The sequence below is a fragment of the Peromyscus californicus genome, unplaced genomic scaffold (genome assembly GCF_007827085.1).
Source record: "Peromyscus californicus insignis strain IS unplaced genomic scaffold, ASM782708v3 Scaffold_17__1_contigs__length_78620276, whole genome shotgun sequence".
Lineage (NCBI taxonomy): Eukaryota > Metazoa > Chordata > Mammalia > Rodentia > Cricetidae > Peromyscus > Peromyscus californicus.
This window is the reverse complement of record NW_026294469.1, coordinates 31665284-31680326: the sequence shown is the minus strand read 5'-3', so window position 1 is coordinate 31680326 and position 15043 is coordinate 31665284. Positions and strand designations below refer to the sequence as shown.

Here is a 15043-nt window from a genome sequence, read left to right as displayed (position 1 = left end):
AACCACATTCTGGTTGTATTAGTTAATTATTTTATTCTTTCTTCTATAAGGCACTGGTGTGGTCACGAGCGTTCCTTCCGATTCGCCGGATGATCTTGCAGCGCTCAGAGACTTGAAGAAAAAGCAAGCAAGTATCTGTTTCATGTCCTTGTTTTATTCTTTCTTACTTTTTTTTTTTTCCAAGACAGGGTCTCTCTGTGTAGCCCTGGCTGTCTTGGAACTCACTTTGTAGACCAGGTTGGCCTTGAACTCACAGAGATCCACCTGCCTCTGCTGGGATTTAAAGGCATGTGCTACCACTACTAGCCCATATCCTTGTTTTAAATTCAGCATAATGTTGGTGGGTACTACTGAGCAGCTGTGAGACAAAGCTGAGGGCATACATGTTTGTCTCTGAACTATTTATTCTCTCTAACCTGGTTTTCAGTATTTGTATGTTTCTGTGGTTGGAATTTTAAATACAATTCTATGACACATTCGAGAAGGTTGTGTTTGTGTTAAGTGTGTGCACCGCCACACAGGATGCAGCAGCACATTTGGTGTCCTGCTTTACCACTCTCCTCCTCACTCTCGTGACAGTCTCTCATGGGACTTAGAGCTAGGTTGGTAGCCACAAGTCCCAGGGATCCTCCTGTCTCCACTTGGTGCAGTGCTGGGGTTTTAGTATGCCTGGCTTCTCACATAGGTGCTGGGGATTTGAACTCCGGTCCTCAGGCTATGTAGAAAGTCCTCTCACCCACTGACTCATTCTCCCAGCCCCAGAAAACCTTTTTATATTCGTATTTCATTACAGGTGAGAATGTTACCCTTAACTGGGGTGACATCTAGATGTCTGTGTGTATTGTTGCATTCGACTGCAGTTCCTACAGACATTTTCAACCTGTGGCCTGTGTGATTCCATGTGTCACAGGATAGCTATGGATGAGGCTCAATGAAAAATCATAAACTTCTTTAAAACACAAGGTTTTGTTTGTAAGTTGGTTGCATAGTTCTTAATTGGGAACTGTATAGATGACAAATTTTGTTAAAACGGCAAAATATTGGACATACCTGAAGGACACTCACATTAAAGTAAACTGTTGAATTTTAAAAGATCACAGATCCCTTATTGAAATATTTGATAATGTTAAAAATGTTCTGTATGGAGAGAACAAATAATGGAATAAAAGTTTGAAGCCAGGGGAGAGGGAGGCTGAGGCAGGAAGTGTAAGGCCAGCATAGGCTACTGTAGTAAAGCCTTGCCTCAGGAAAAAAAAAATGAGTTTGCTTTCTCACTGATTGTATCAGTAACAAAATTGAGCATTAATGTTAGCTTATGAATTTTCCATAGGCATTCCGAGCAAAATATGGAATTAGAGATGACATGGTCCTGCCGTTTGAGCCGGTGAGTATGTGAATGTTCACAGGCTTCACACATCTGTCAGAGGCGAAAAGACACTTACATGTTTTCCTTATAACAAAAATAAATAATTGGTAGAGTTTAAAAATAAGAGAGGGAATAATTTTCTTACTTTAATTTGATAATTTACTGTTGTAAATAACAGCAAAAGAAAAATTAACAATATGCATTTTCTTTCCACCTGGCACCTGCAGTCTGGGAACAGCCTTTAATCCTCTTCAGTTTTAGACTAACTTGTCAACATCGTACCATACTTAACTCAGGAATATTTATTTTGTAGCCTTACAGTGCTGCTTAATGTTCCTTGTTTTCATGTAGTATCTGCAGAAGAAAAGTCAGAACAGTACTAGCAAATGACTCTCATGAAGAGTGTAGGAGAGTGAGCGTGGGCATGCTCAGTGCCCTGGGTATGATCCTTAGCACTGGGGGAAAAGACTCCAAAAGTTTGACATAAACTTGAAACCATCCATAACAATAGTTGACATTGCTTTGCTTCTTGCAGCCTTAGTTATTCAGTGACCTGTGTGTCGGGGGTGGGAGCCGGGGTGGCATGTGGTGTTCCTGTGGTAAGGGAGTGCACACATTCCCATCTTCAGGTTGGTGGTCTGTGAGCACTGAGTGTATGTCCCTGCCTGGTGGTAGTAAGAGCCAAGGTGGCTTTACCGGGCAAAGGAACCATGTCCGCATGGCTGATTTGTGTCTGCCTTTCAGCGTGAATCCATTTCTGGTGTTACTGTTCTCTGCAGGTGCCGGTCCTTGAAATCCCAGGGATTGGAACTTTGCCTGCTGTGACCCTTTGTGATGAGCTGAAAATTCAGAGCCAGAATGATCGTGAAAAACTTGCAGAAGCAAAGGAGAAATTGTATTTAAGAGGATTTTATGATGGCGTAAGTCATAATTTTTATTGTTTTTATTTGTAGCTATATGCTCTGGTGTTCCTGTTAATAATTTTAACTTAAAAAAATAAGAAGAAAAATTCAACGTAGTTTTTGATTTGAAAAAGAGAAATACGTTTTATTCTAAATTTCCAATTTTTATCATGTCATTTCTAGAAACATTTCTAGAATTATATATTTTTTTGGTGTGCTCTAGGAATCTCTAAGAATTTCTTGAGATATTTAAAATTAGTTCCTGTTATACAATACACCTTTAAAGGTTGACTGCATCAAGAATTCCTTTTCCAGGGCTGGGGAGATGGCTTGGCAGTTAAGTGCACTTACTGCTTTTACAGAGAACAGGGGTTTGATTCCCAGCACCCACGTGGTAGCCCACAACTGACTGTAACCCCAGTGTAACCCCAGGGGATCAAAAAGGCATCCAGGTACTGCACATTAAGTAAATACATCTTTAAAATTTTAGAAAAAGAATGCTTTTTTTTTGGTATTTGAGACGGTTTCTCTGTGTAGCTTTTGCGCCTTTCCTGGAACTCACTTTGTAGACCAGGCTGGCCTCGAACTCACAGAGATGATGGATATGAATGCCTGGCTCTGCCTCCCAAGTGCTGGGATTAAAGGCGTGCGCCACCACTGCCCGGCAAGAATGCTTTCTCTTTTTGCTTTTCATAATAGAGTTCAGTTTTTACTTAAGCTGTTTTATTTTTTTATTTATTATGTATACAGTGTTTTGTTTGCATGTATGCCTGCAGGCCATAAGAGGGCACCAGATCTCATTACAGATGGTTGTGAGCCACCATGTGGTTGCTGGGAAATGAACTCAGGACCTCTGGAAGAACAGCCAGTGCTCTTAACTGCTGAGCCATCTCTCCAGCATGCTTAAGCCATTTTATTCAGTCTATTAATTTACTTGTTGATGCCTACTGAGTGCCAAGTGAGGACAACAAAGCTGTTCTGAGCTTCCTCTCTCAGTTCTGCCTGTGCTAATGTGCCTTAGATTTTCATGGGAAGGCTGACCTAGAGGAAGAGAAAACCCAGTCACTTAAGGTTGAAGTGAATGTTTTTTTTTTTTTTTGTTTTTTTTTTTTCCCCGAGACAGGGTTTCTCTGTGTAACTTTGCGCCTTTCCTGGATCTTGCTCTGTAGACCAGGCTGGCCTCGAACTCACAGAGATCCGCCCAGCTCTGCCTCCCGAGAGCTGGGATTAAAGGCGTGCGCCACCACCGCCCGGCGAAGTGAATGGTTTTAAGGACACCATTGAGAATGTTCTTTTAATTTTGCATTTCCCATTTCCTAGATAAACAAAAACTAGTTTAATCTCTTTCTTTTTTTTTTTTTAAGTGAATTGTGTATTGTCTTAGTCACTGTTCTATTGCTGTGAAGAAACACTATGACCAAGACAACTCTTTTTTGTTTTTAATTAAGAAATTTTTTTAAATTCATTTTATATATCAATCACAGATCCCCCTCTTCCCTCCTCCCGTCCCTCCAGTCCCCCCCTCCCCCCACTGAACCCACCCTCCATTCCCTCTTACAACAAGGTAAGGCCTCCCACGGGGAGTCAGCAGAGCCTCATACATTTAGTAGAGGCTGGTCCAAGCCCCTCCCCCTGCCTTAAGGCTGGGCAAGGTGTCCTACCATAGGTAGTGGGCTCCAAAATGCCAGTTCATGCACCAGGGATGGACCTTGATCCTAATGCCAAGACACCTCTTATAAAAGAAAGAATTTAAATGAGGCTTGCTTATAGTTTCAGAGATTTAGTCCATTATCATCATGGTGGGGAGCATGGTGGCATGCAGGGAGACATGGTGTTGGAGAAGTAGCTGAGACCTACATCCTGATCTGCTGGCTGAGAGACATTGGGCTTGGCTTGGGCTGTTGAAACCCCAAAGCCCACCAGTGTGACACATTTCCTCCAATAAGGCCATACCTCCTAGTCCTTTTCAAGTTGTGCTGAAGCATTCAAATATATGAGCCTGTGGGGGTCATTCTTTGTCAAACCATGACAGTATTTTGAATGATAATAAGAGCCAATACTTCAATATATTAACTTAAAAGGAAAGATAATTTTCTTTATATATTTATTTATTATATGTGTGTGTGTGTTATGCCTGTATGTATACATGTATGTGCACCACATATGCTCCTGGTGCCTGTGGAGACCAGATCTCTGGAAACTGGAGTTAAAGATGCCCATGAGCCACCATGTGGGTTCTGGGAACTGAACCCAGATCCTCTGTAAGAGCACTAAGTGCTCTTACCTGCTGAACCATCTGTCTAGATCCAGTATTAACTAACTTAATTCATAAAATCATGCTGCAAAGTGGGCAGTATCATCTCCACTAACAGGTAAGGAAATTGAAGCACAAAGAGGCTACGTGTTTTACTCAAGCCCAGCCAGGTAGCTTGTGGCAGAATGGGGATTCAGAGTTGACAGCTTTGCTCCATGATCTGGTCCTGCACAGTGATGATCATGACTCTAACTTCATAGTTATAGAGAATGAAGCATCAATGTGTTAGAAACTTGAAGAGCAAAAGCGGTGTGTGTTTTTCCACCTAAAATGGGAACTACTTGTTAGTGGCACAGAGTCAGACATACAAAAAAACTTGACCTTTTTACCCAAGCCAGCTTTATAAGGCCTGTGGCCTCATCTGTGGGAACAAAGGGTGAGTTAATTCTTTGCCCACTAAGTAAGAAGTTGGAGGACGTTAGGCCTATAGCAGGATATAGGCCCTGTAATGGGCAGGGTTGGAAAGAGACGCCTGAGTGGAATATACTTGGTTACCTCTAAGACCACCAGGAATCATTATAGTATAGAACAGTGGTTCTCAGCCTTCCCAAAGCTGCGACCTTTTAATATAGTTCGTGTTATGGTGAACTACAACCATAAAATTATTTAGTTGCTAATTCATAACTGTAATTTTGCTACTGTTATGGATTGTAATGTAAATATCTGATATGTGACCCCTGTGGGGTCACAACCCACAGGTTGAGAACCACTGGTATAAATGATTCATCTCCATGTGGAAGCTTGAGCATGGAAGTGAGTGTATCTTTCTAGACATTAGCTACAGCTACAGAAAGACAACTGTACTAGACCCAGTTACACTTACAGAAATAAGTATATGAATATCAGTTGTGTCAGCTGTATTAAAGTTATAAATGGGATAACTGTTACTCTAAAAATGTTTTTGGTTTGGTCTGTTAAGTAAATTTAGCTAGGGAAACTTGAAGCAAATTTTAATTGTTCTATATGTTTCCTCTCTCATCCTTGTAGGTAATGTTGGTGGATGGATTTAAAGGACAGAAGATCCAAAACGTAAAGAAGACTATTCAGAAAAACATGATTGATTCTGTATGTGGTAGCCTGTCCTCTGGGGGCTGTTTGAGAAGAGCACTTAACTAATTAATAGACCTACGAGTATTATTAGCAGTGAGTTTTATAGTGGAACCTAACACTGTATAAAAAAGATAGCATAGTTTTATGGCAGGAACTAGGCCTGTTTGCAATTCATTTAACTCATATGTCCTGTAATAGGGATGAGGTTGTGCCCTAAGGCTGACATGTGCCACGTGTGGGTGTGTGCCTGTCATCTCAGCATTTAGGAGGTAGAAGCAGGGAGATCTCAACTTCATGGCTAGCCTGGGCTATGCAGACCGTGTCTTCAACACACCCTCTCCCCCACAACAACAACAACAAGAAGTCAAACCCAAACAAAACCAAAGCTGATGTGCTGAGCACAACCAGAGGACTCTGGCAATGTCTCTGACCGTGGCCTCATACAATGGTTGCATCCTTTTTCTGTGCTGCTTTGCTTTTTACCTCTGTATTTTTTTCTTCACTTCCTTCTTCCTCCTTTGATAGAACTTTGCTTAGCTACTTCTTAAAGTTTTGATTTTGATAATCATACTGACCTACGATATAGACAGTGGTCTTTATGTTTGCTGAATTCAAAAGCAAAGCTGAGTGTGTTGATTCATGTCTATAACCAGGAGGCAGAGGCTTGAGAAACATGAGTGTGCCATTAGCCTAGATGCTGGCTCCAAAAAGAAACAGGCTGGGACAGACTTGCATGATGGTGCATACCAATGTACAGCAAGAGGAGGTGGAAACAGGCACACTCCTGGGGTTCACTCACTACCCTGCTTAGTGAATTCCAGGCCAGTGAGAGACCCTGTCTCAAAAGGAAAAACGAAAGATAGATGGCACCTAAAGAATGATATCTGACTTCTACATGCACACAAACATACACATATGTGCACACACGCACGCAATAACAACAGAAAGCAGCCATGTACTCTGTCCTTTCACATTCTTTTTAATTTCTCTTTGGAGAGGGCAGCTTTCAACTGTGTTGCTTATTTTAATACTGATCTTCATCTGTCATACCTCTATGTTTCTGTCTCTGCTTATCTTTGTAGAGTCAGTCCATCTCTCCATCTTTTTATTGTCAGTTGGAATTGGAATTTTTAGATGGAGTTAAATGTTTATTTCTGATCCACTGTTTACAAACCAAAAAATATGAATATGAAATAAAAATATTTAAAAGCATAGCTTTTTAATTTAGATTGAAGAACTTCATTGTAAGTACAGAGCAGTGAGTCATTTTTTGAATGATAATATTGGATTTTAATTTTAAAAATTATCCTAGCTTGCCAGATGGTAGTGGTGCATGCCTTTAATCTCAGCACTTGGGAGGCAGAGGCAGGTGGATCTCTCTGAGTTTGAGACCAGCCTGGTCTACAGAACTAGTTCCAGAACAGCTAGTGCTACACAAACTCTGTTTCAAAAAATCAAAAGAAAAAAAAATTCCTAGCTTAAAGAATTTGGCTCTATAATATACTAAGAGATATTTATATCTAGTTAAAGAATAAAATAAGATTTGAGCCTACATGGTGTTGTATACCTATCTCAGTACTTGATAGGTAGAGGCAGGAGAATAAGAAGTTCAAGATCATCCTCTGAAACATAGCAGGTTTGAGGCTAGCCTGGGCTAATAGAAAACTTGCCTCAAAAAAACAAAAATAAGTAAATTGTGTTCAGTTTTCTATTTGAAACTGAATTTTTTATGACTCTAAATCTTATAATAAGATTTTTCATGTTTAATCTATATATTTTTCTCTTAAAAACAGTGGTGTTATGTATTTAGTTTTTAAATTTTTCTTTATTTTTTTTCCCACGTGGAAAGTTTTTTTATTAAAGGGGAGGGAAGAGGGAAGAGAGAGAAGGAGGGAGAGAGACAGAAAGAGGGAAAGAGAGAAAGCGAAGGTGCGTGCAGCCTTATGGAAAGAGAGAGAGGGAGAGAGAGAGAGAAAGGAAGGAGTTTTTCCTCGTATTTTTATAACAAAGATAAGAAGCGTCATAAGAAGCCCCATCTATCAAATCATAAGATTAGAAAGTGCTGAAGTGATGAGCAACCTATAAAGTGGTCCACTTGATGAAGTGTTTCAGAAGCAGGCATTGCACAGAAAAGCAGACCTTGTCAAGCCTGGGGAGGGGAAGGCTTCTGTCCCTGAAGAATAAGGGGTGAATTGGATGTGACATCTGCCATGTCTTTATTTACCTTCATTTAGGGGGATGCACTTATCTACATGGAACCAGAAAAACAAGTGATGTCGAGGTCTTCAGATGAATGTGTCGTGGCCCTGTGTGACCAGTGGTTAGTCCCTCTTATGACAAGAAGATTCCGTTAGTCACTGTGGTCATTTCTGACTGTAAGAAAAGTTTCATTTGTTCACTCCAGGTACTTGGACTATGGAGACGAGAGCTGGAAGAAAGAGACATTTCAGTGTTTGAAGAACATGGAAACGTAAGATGAGAGAAAGTGAGAGGGGCGTGGGAGTGAGAAATGTGGAGGCTGATCAAAGAAAAGACACACTTTGGCCTTTGTTCTTCTTAGGTACTGCGAGGAGAGCAGGAAGAATTTTGAGGCTTCCTTAGACTGGCTACAAGAACATGCTTGCTCAAGAACGTATGGTTTAGGTCAGCAGACTTCCCACACTTGGGTTCGGATGGTTTTGTTAGATAGAGAGTGCACTGTTCACCTTCCCTCCCCCTCTCTTCTGGTGTTGCTACCTTGGAAGTGCAGGTTTTGGTTAGAGGATGAAAAACTAAGATGTGGCTCTCTGTAATCTACCTAATGCTAGGTATGTCCTCTCCAACCCTCATGCCTTTCATAGTATGATCTGCTTGTTGTATGTACTTACCTTGTGTATGTGAGTATCGTGTATGTATATGGCATAGGCACATTTGTGAGCAGAACGTGTATGCCTGGGTAGAGGCCGGTGGAGTAGGTCTGGTGTCCCATTCTGTCACTTTCTGGAGCTAGGCTCGCAGGCAGCAAGCCCCAGTGGTTTCCCCCATAGTGCCAGGGCCAAGGGATTCAGGATTTTGCATGGTGCTGGGATCCAAATTCTGGTTTTTATGTGTGGGCAGGTAAGTTCTTACTTACAGAACCCTCTCTCTAGCCCCATGGCATTTTTATTAAAGGACTCCAGAAGTTCACCCATTTTTTATTTTTTATCTGTTTTATCTTTACAAATTTTAAAGTAGAATTATTGCTTCTTAGGGTTGGGGATGTAGCACAGTAGTAGAGTGCTGACCTACTATGTGTAGGCCCTGGGCACAATTCCTACCACCACAAACAAAACAGAATAGCAATAACCCACACTTGGAACAGCAGCAGCAGCAGAACTTCCTAGATAGTAGCATTGAAGATGGGCTTCCTTCCGGTGGGCATCTCTTTATTTCATCCAACATTGTTTTTTCCTTTCTGTGTTGCAGGCACTCGTCTGCCTTGGGATGAGCAGTGGTTGATTGAGTCACTGTCAGATTCCACTATTTACATGGCATTTTACACAGTAGCACACCTGTTGCAGGGGAATGACCTGCAAGGGCAGGCAGAGTCTCCACTGGGCATCAGGTTGGTACATAGTTAAGGAAAAGAACTATGCACATGGTCAGTTGCACATGTGGTGACATTTTGATTTACATATTTAGAAGTTGATTCTTTCATATTTATTTTTCTCAATTTGGCTAGCAAGAGGCATTTGCTTTTAATCCCAGCACTCAGGAGGCCAGCTTGGTGTACATAGTGGACAGCCAGGGCTACATGGTACAATCCTGTTTTTTTTGAGGGGGAGTTAGCAGTATTTTGTTACGTTTCGCTTTTGTACTGTGCATCTGAGAAAGACGTTAAGTAGCCCCCCTTCTCGATTCACAGGGGTGTGGTTTATCCCTGTTTGATACTATAACTAATTAAAATTTCAATTCATGAGTAGGTAAAAATTCTGATTCTTTCAAAATAATCATTCATTTGTTTGCTTTATTTCAATGCAGACCCCAGCAGATGACTAAGGAAGTTTGGGATTATGTGTTCTTCAAGGATGCTCCATTTCCTAAGACTCAAATTCCAAAGGAAAAACTGGATCAGCTGAAGCAGGAGTTTGAGTTCTGGTATCCAGTGGACCTTCGAGCCTCTGGCAAAGATCTGATTCCAAATCATCTTTCGTATTACATTTACAACCATGTGGCCATGTGGCCGGAACAAAGGTGAATAATGCTCAAGTCTGGGTGGAGTGTGTTTTTTGATGGTCAGTAAGGTGCCTTAAGACTTCAAGTATTGTAGTTAGAGTTTTCCTGCCTGGCCCACAGTCAGGACAAATCTCTCTCACCTGCCAGTCCCACAGCCTTTCAAACCCAACCAAGTAAACACAGAGGCTTATTTTGCTTACAAACTGTATGGCCGTGGCAGGCTTCTTGCTAACTGTTCTTACAGCTTAAATTAACCCATTTCTATTAATCTATACCTTGCCACGTGGCTCGTGGCTTACCAGTATCTTCACATGCTGTTTCTCATCGTGGCAGCTGGCAGTGTCTCTCTGACTCAGCCTTCCACTTCCCAGCTTTATTCTCCTCCTTGTCCCGCCTACACTTCCTGCCTAGCCAATGGCCAATCAGTATTTTATTTATTAACTAATTAGCAACACATTTGCCATACAGAACATTCCACAGCACTTCCCCCTTTTTTTTTTCAAAAAGAAGGTTTTAACCTTAACAAAGTAAAATTACATACAATTTGGGAATTTGGGCGTTGCTTCTCTTACTACTTCCTGCTGGAGGGGGGCGCTGTATCTTATGGGGAAACAAAGAAAATTTTAGGATTATGAAATAGTCCATGAGGGTGTATCGTCTGAGCCAGTTGCCTTCAAACCATTCTGGATGTTGGATCATCTGGGCCATGGTGTCATCGGAGACCTTTCAGGGGGTCTTGGCTGGTCAAACCTGATGTGTCTTAATCTGGAACAAATCCATAGCCTCTGGCTTTCTGTGGAAACAAAAGCAGAGCCTCCTTTCCAAAGTAACATATCCTTATATCCAAATTTTGAAGTCAAGGTACCTTTAAAATATACATTTTGGCATAACTCAACAGCTTTTACAATCAAATGTTTTTCTGCAGTTAAAAGTCCCAAAGACAACACAATGCAGATTCTCTGTGTAATATCCATTTTTACGTGGCTTATTTTTTATACTACCTTTACTGTCTCTTTAAAGACTTTATTTTTTAAAACTATGTATTTGTTTCTATAACTCTATATATCATCTTTTTTGTCTCTTTCAAGCCTACGTATCTTTTACACACATTGTAAACTATTACATCTGAATCTGTCTTATTGTGAATCTATTGCCTTAAACTGCAGCAGCTGTGGCTGCTGGATCCACCCACCTCAGCTTCCCAACATGGCCATGGTTTACCGCCAGCTCTGGGAGCTATCGGGGGTCTATGCTTTTAGCCAAGCAGCGTGTAGCCCAGAAACCTCCCCTTTTGCTCTGCACCAGCAAAGGCTAAATCCACCATGCAGCTCAAAGTGCCACTTGCAAAGGCCTCATTCCCGCCATAGTCAGGTCGAGCACGCACGCTAGGAACCCACCAGTAGCTCAAACCAGCAGCTGCCGCTCATTTGAGAGAGACAATTAGGAACTGTTTTTAGCTCCGTTTTAGAATCTTTTCTCAGGTTTTAGGTGGAAACTCTTGCCACCACGTTAGACGCCATTTGTAGTTAGAGTTTTCCTGCCTGGCCCACAGTCAGGACAAATCTCTCTCACCTGCCAGTCCCACAGCCTTTCAAACCCAACCAAGTAAACACAGAGGCTTATTTTGCTTACAAACTGTATGGCCGTGGCAGGCTTCTTGCTAACTGTTCTTACAGCTTAAATTAACCCATTTCTATTAATCTATACCTTGCCACGTGGCTCGTGGCTTACCAGTATCTTCACATGCTGTTTCTCATCGTGGCAGCTGGCAGTGTCTCTCTGACTCAGCCTTCCACTTCCCAGCTTTATTCTCCTCCTTGTCCCGCCTACACTTCCTGCCTAGCCAATGGCCAATCAGTATTTTATTTATTAACTAATTAGCAACACATTTGCCATACAGAACATTCCACAGCAAAGTATCTTAAGGAATGACTGTGGAGGTTTTAGCTGGATTTGTCACAGTATGCCTTCAGTGGAATGTGTACTTCTTTCTGGACTGACAGCCCACAGAGTGTTTTTTATTTCAGGTTATCAAGGGATAGTGATCTATTTGGTGCAGGAATGCAGCAGTTTTAAGACAAGTTGGAGAGTTCATAATGCAGTGTATAAAGATAAAAGGCTGCTCATGCCCTTTCACCTACCTTTGTACTTACTCTACTCTGCTATAGCCTTGGCTGTCCTGGAACTCACTCTGTAGACCAGGCTGACCTGAACTCACAGAGGTCCTCCTGCCTCTGCCTCCCAAATGCTGGTATCCTCCTGCATGTTTTCTGGTTTCTTTTGGAACAAATGTTTATGCATATTCTGGGAATTAGCTATATATTTGTATTCATGCAAAGGTAACCACAGTATATGTGCTCTTCTGTCTCTTAGCATATTTTCAAGATCTTCCTATGTTTATACCTGAGCCTTGCCTATGGTTTCAAAACAGTTGCTCTGTTTTTGTCTTCATAACTCACAGAGCTAGTCCTTTGGTTCTTTTTTGTTTGTTTTTCGAGACAGGGTTTCTCTGTGTAGTTTTGGTGCCTGTCCTGGATCTCACTCTGTAGCCCAGGCTGGCCTCGAACTCACAGAGATCTACTTGGCTCTGCCTACTGAGTGCTGGGATTAAAGGTGTGCACCACCACCGCCCGGCCTAGACCTTTGGTTCTTTTCAGTTACTTCCTGTTGACAACAGGAGCGCAGCACAGGGAGCACTTTGTGAGATGAGCCAAGCCCTGTTTTTGAGCCCTAGAACGTCAAAGCAGAAGCCACCCACAATTGCAGTGCCTTGGCCTTGTCTCAACAGTCTGCTCATTGTTAACATTCACCTCGGTATTATGGGGAACTGTAATCCTGTTTTACTTTTTGTTCTCTGTCTTGCAACGTGTGCCTGTGAAGTGACAAGTGGCCTGTGGCTGTGCGAGCAAATGGACACCTGCTGCTCAACTCAGAGAAGGTGAGGCTCTGGGCAAGGCTTCCAGATGAGGACAAAAGTAAACAGTGATATGAATTAGAGTTAAGAGAAGAAGTTATCGAAACGCTTTAGGACTAATAGCATAAACTCCGATTTCATCTTTTGAGTAAGCAGAACAGGTTTGTTATGATATTGGCACTCACTGGAGGAGAGCATTGAAGAAAAGGAGGGAGGACAGAAAGCATAAATAGAGATCTTAGCATTGTGACCCATCAGCTGCCTCTTACCTAGTGCAGAGAATGCCTGTTGCTCTTTGTTTGATACCGTGACTTACTGCTCTTGAGGAACAAGAGAATTGGGAGCCTTAGGGGTTTTCATATATCATGTAATGCTGTTCCCACGTACACTGCTCTCCCAACACCCTTAGGAATATTGTTCCTTCTGTTGGCTGTGTAGGATTTATCTCACTAAGTCAGTTATGCAGTTTCCCTACTTGTCCCTCTAATGCCTGCTCAAGAGAAACCACACATACACACAAACCCTTCAAAAGTGACTGCATTTACTTCCAAATTAATAAGTTAGGTTTATTGGCTAACCAATCAGTGTTAGTGTAACCAATAGAATAGTAATGGCAGGCAGGGCTGCTGTTCTGAGTGTTACAGTAGGAACTGGAGGACTGCTCAGACCTCGAAGCTCCTAGTACCCATGTCACTACAGCTCCAAGGAGCTCATGCTCTCTTCTGGACTCTGGGCATGTGCATGCTCACACACATTCATATCCTCACATATACATAAATAAATACAAATGAAAACAAATCTTTAGAAATGTTACAATGGAAATAGATACAGATTTGAACAAACAGCAGATGGTATAAATTACAGTATACGGTGTCAGATAGAGCCAGTACCCAGAAGCGAAAGGTGAATGTTAGAAGTTCTTCTCCTTGGGTGGGTATAGTGGTGCCCACCTTTCATCTTAGCGCTCTCTATGCGCTCTGCCTGCAAGGGCTACATGGTTAGACCCTATTGGAATACAGCGTTTTCTTAGTCTGCTGTGAATGCTGCTCTCTTAAGTGCTGCTGAAGGTCATGAAAGCCTCACTCTATCCTCGTGAGGGAACCTATTCTGTTTCTAATGACTCTGGGCCAGCAAGGCTCTCCCCTGTGTAAGCAGCCAGTGTCCCCTGGTACAGTCGAGTCAGTTCTGTGACCCAGCCTTAAGGAGGTCACAGGGAGGCCCTGTCCTAAGTGTTGATGACTGGGAACCCACGCAGATCCTTGATGGCTCAGCTTGAGTGCTTGCCTCTCGGTCATGTCACCTCCCTGTCCTTCTCATTCAGATGCTTTGACTCTTTGACTCCTCACCACCAGTCTGATTAACTGGATTTGGATTGTCTTATTTGTGTATATTCTTTTTTTCAAGGCAGGGTTTCTCTGTGTAGACCCAGTTGTCTAGGAACTCACTCTGTAGACCGGGCTGACCACAAACTCATAGAGATCCATCTGCCCCTGCCTCCTGAGAGCTGAGATTAAAGGCGTGCAGCACCACTGCCCTGCTCATTTATGTATATCCTTATTAATGTCTGATCACTGCTTTCTTCTTCAGATGTCAAAATCTACGGGCAATTTCCTCACTTTGAGCCAAGCTGTTGACAAATTTTCAGCTGATGGTGAGTGCATGTTTTTATCCTTGCTGTTACTCAGATAAGGCTGCAGAAGATAGGTTCTTTTGCTTTTAACAGAAATTTAAATACTCATGTTTTCTTTGTGGATAAGCAGCACAGTATATAAGTTAAAACAGGAGTATTGCTGATATAATCTATTAAAAAAACTCAATGTTTATAAAGATGTTTATGTTTTGTACATCTGTGTATGGTGCATGTGTGAGTGTGAGCATGCTCGTACTGTCGTGCATATCTGTGGTCAGATGACAGCTTTGTTTTCCCACAACATTGTCTCCAACGAACAGATGACAGCTTTTTAGAGCTGATTTAGACCCTTGCTTTGAGGCAGGGTCTCTTGTTTCTCTGTGTGCTCAGACTAGCTAGCCAACAAACTCAGGGTGATTCTCCTGTTTCCACCTCTCGTCTCACTGTAGTGATTCTGGGATTACAGATGTGTGCCACCACATTTGGCTTTTTTATGTGTGTTCTGGGGACTTGGGGGTCATCAGGCATGACAAGCATTTAGCCTATGGAAACATCTTGACAGTTCTACAGTTTTTTTGTAATATTTTTATTTTTTAAAATTAAAATACAGTTACATCATTTTCCCTTTCCACTCCTCCCTCTGACCCTTCCCTTGTACACCTCCACCCCTACT

General features: G+C 42.0%; 1 protein-coding gene across 1 annotated transcript in view; it reads left to right on the top strand.

The window, feature by feature from the left end:
* The window catches only part of Lars1 (leucyl-tRNA synthetase 1), a 60138-nt gene that overhangs the window by 21038 nt on the left and 24057 nt on the right, over nucleotides 1-15043 (top strand). Inside the window, exons 12-22 of the mRNA XM_052742093.1 lie at nucleotides 51-127; nucleotides 1331-1384; nucleotides 2146-2286; nucleotides 5570-5647; nucleotides 7867-7952; nucleotides 8037-8102; nucleotides 8193-8275; nucleotides 9077-9215; nucleotides 9632-9844; nucleotides 12707-12764; nucleotides 14328-14391. Of these exons, the coding sequence (XP_052598053.1) occupies nucleotides 51-127; nucleotides 1331-1384; nucleotides 2146-2286; nucleotides 5570-5647; nucleotides 7867-7952; nucleotides 8037-8102; nucleotides 8193-8275; nucleotides 9077-9215; nucleotides 9632-9844; nucleotides 12707-12764; nucleotides 14328-14391 (1059 nt within the window). The remainder of the gene's footprint in view (nucleotides 1-50; nucleotides 128-1330; nucleotides 1385-2145; nucleotides 2287-5569; nucleotides 5648-7866; nucleotides 7953-8036; nucleotides 8103-8192; nucleotides 8276-9076; nucleotides 9216-9631; nucleotides 9845-12706; nucleotides 12765-14327; nucleotides 14392-15043) is intronic.